The sequence below is a fragment of the Charadrius vociferus genome, unplaced genomic scaffold, assembly GCF_000708025.1.
Source record: "Charadrius vociferus isolate BGI_N301 unplaced genomic scaffold, ASM70802v2 scaffold32, whole genome shotgun sequence".
Lineage (NCBI taxonomy): Eukaryota > Metazoa > Chordata > Aves > Charadriiformes > Charadriidae > Charadrius > Charadrius vociferus.
In genome coordinates this window covers 12,555,341-12,556,377 of record NW_009647856.1, presented here as the reverse complement: position 1 = coordinate 12,556,377, position 1,037 = coordinate 12,555,341, and the positions used below count along the sequence as shown (strand labels likewise).

Genomic DNA, 1,037 nt, shown 5'->3' with positions numbered 1-1,037 from the left:
CACGAGGACGTAGAGGAACGAGAGCCACCAGCCAAAGAGCAGCAGGTAGAGGACATTCCCACAAGTCACTGTGGACCCTGCAGGAGAGGAGGCACCAGATGGGACCATTGTCACCTTCACCATCCCAAATCCAAGGTGCCACTGCACAAGGTATCCCCAAGACCACTCACCCCCAGAGCCCCGGATGACATTGAGGTCAGAGTAGAGCTCCTTGACAATCTCAGATCGGTCCTCCCAGGGCCGCGCTGTCACATGGCTCTTCCATTTCTTGAATCCAAACTGCAGAGTTGTGGTTTTTTTTGAGGAAGGAGAAAAAGAAAACCCATTACAGCCACCCAGGAGCACCCATGGGTACCCCCACCCATGCCGTGGGCACCCACCTTGTAATTGTTGGAGAGCTTGTTGGCCTCCACAACATTTTCAGCCGTCAGAGTGGTTTTCACCACGCAGCTCTCGCAGACCTCTTCCGAGTGCTGCTGGCAGCACAGCGGGGGGGACATGGCTGCAGGCAAGATGGGGGGGTGACAGGAGGTGTAGGACCCCCACCCCTCTCCCCAAGCCCCATACCCAGCCCATCCCATGGCCAACCTACCTGGGGGGACGCGGGGACGGTGCAGGTGACAGCCCAGGTCACCCAAGTCACCGTGCACGTTGTTGATGGCGGCGCAGTGCCGGTCGCAGAGGGAACCCCGGCGGGGGCCATCGCTGTCACCCCGGGGCTCGGTGGCCTTGGGGACATCTGGAGGGGGGTGGGGGGAAGTTGGAGTTGCACTGGGGCCACATCCTACGTGGGTGCGGTTCCTCAGGACACCCTCGTGCTGCTGCACTGGGATGTCACCCTGGTCCCTAAACCCCACGGGGGACACGCAGAGCTCGCAGGGTGGTACCCAGGTGATGCTCAGGAGGGAGGACCCCACCGGTACCTGGGATGAGGGGTGGCGGGGACACCCCAATACCGTGTGTAATGCTCAGGTAGGGGGACCCCCGGATGGGGGACACCCCCCCACAGTGCCCAGTGTGACGCTCGGGGTGGGGGG

General features: G+C 62.1%; 1 protein-coding gene across 1 annotated transcript in view; it reads right to left on the bottom strand.

Moving 5' to 3' along the window:
- LOC104284671 (low affinity vacuolar monovalent cation/H(+) antiporter-like) overlaps positions 1-1,037 on the bottom strand; it is a 5,768-nt gene that overhangs the window by 4,343 nt on the left and 388 nt on the right. The window contains exons 2-4 of the mRNA XM_009883030.1: positions 381-923; positions 171-279; positions 11-77 (exon numbers count right to left, since the gene is read on the bottom strand). Coding sequence (XP_009881332.1) covers positions 11-77; positions 171-279; positions 381-923 — 719 coding nt within the window. The remainder of the gene's footprint in view (positions 1-10; positions 78-170; positions 280-380; positions 924-1,037) is intronic.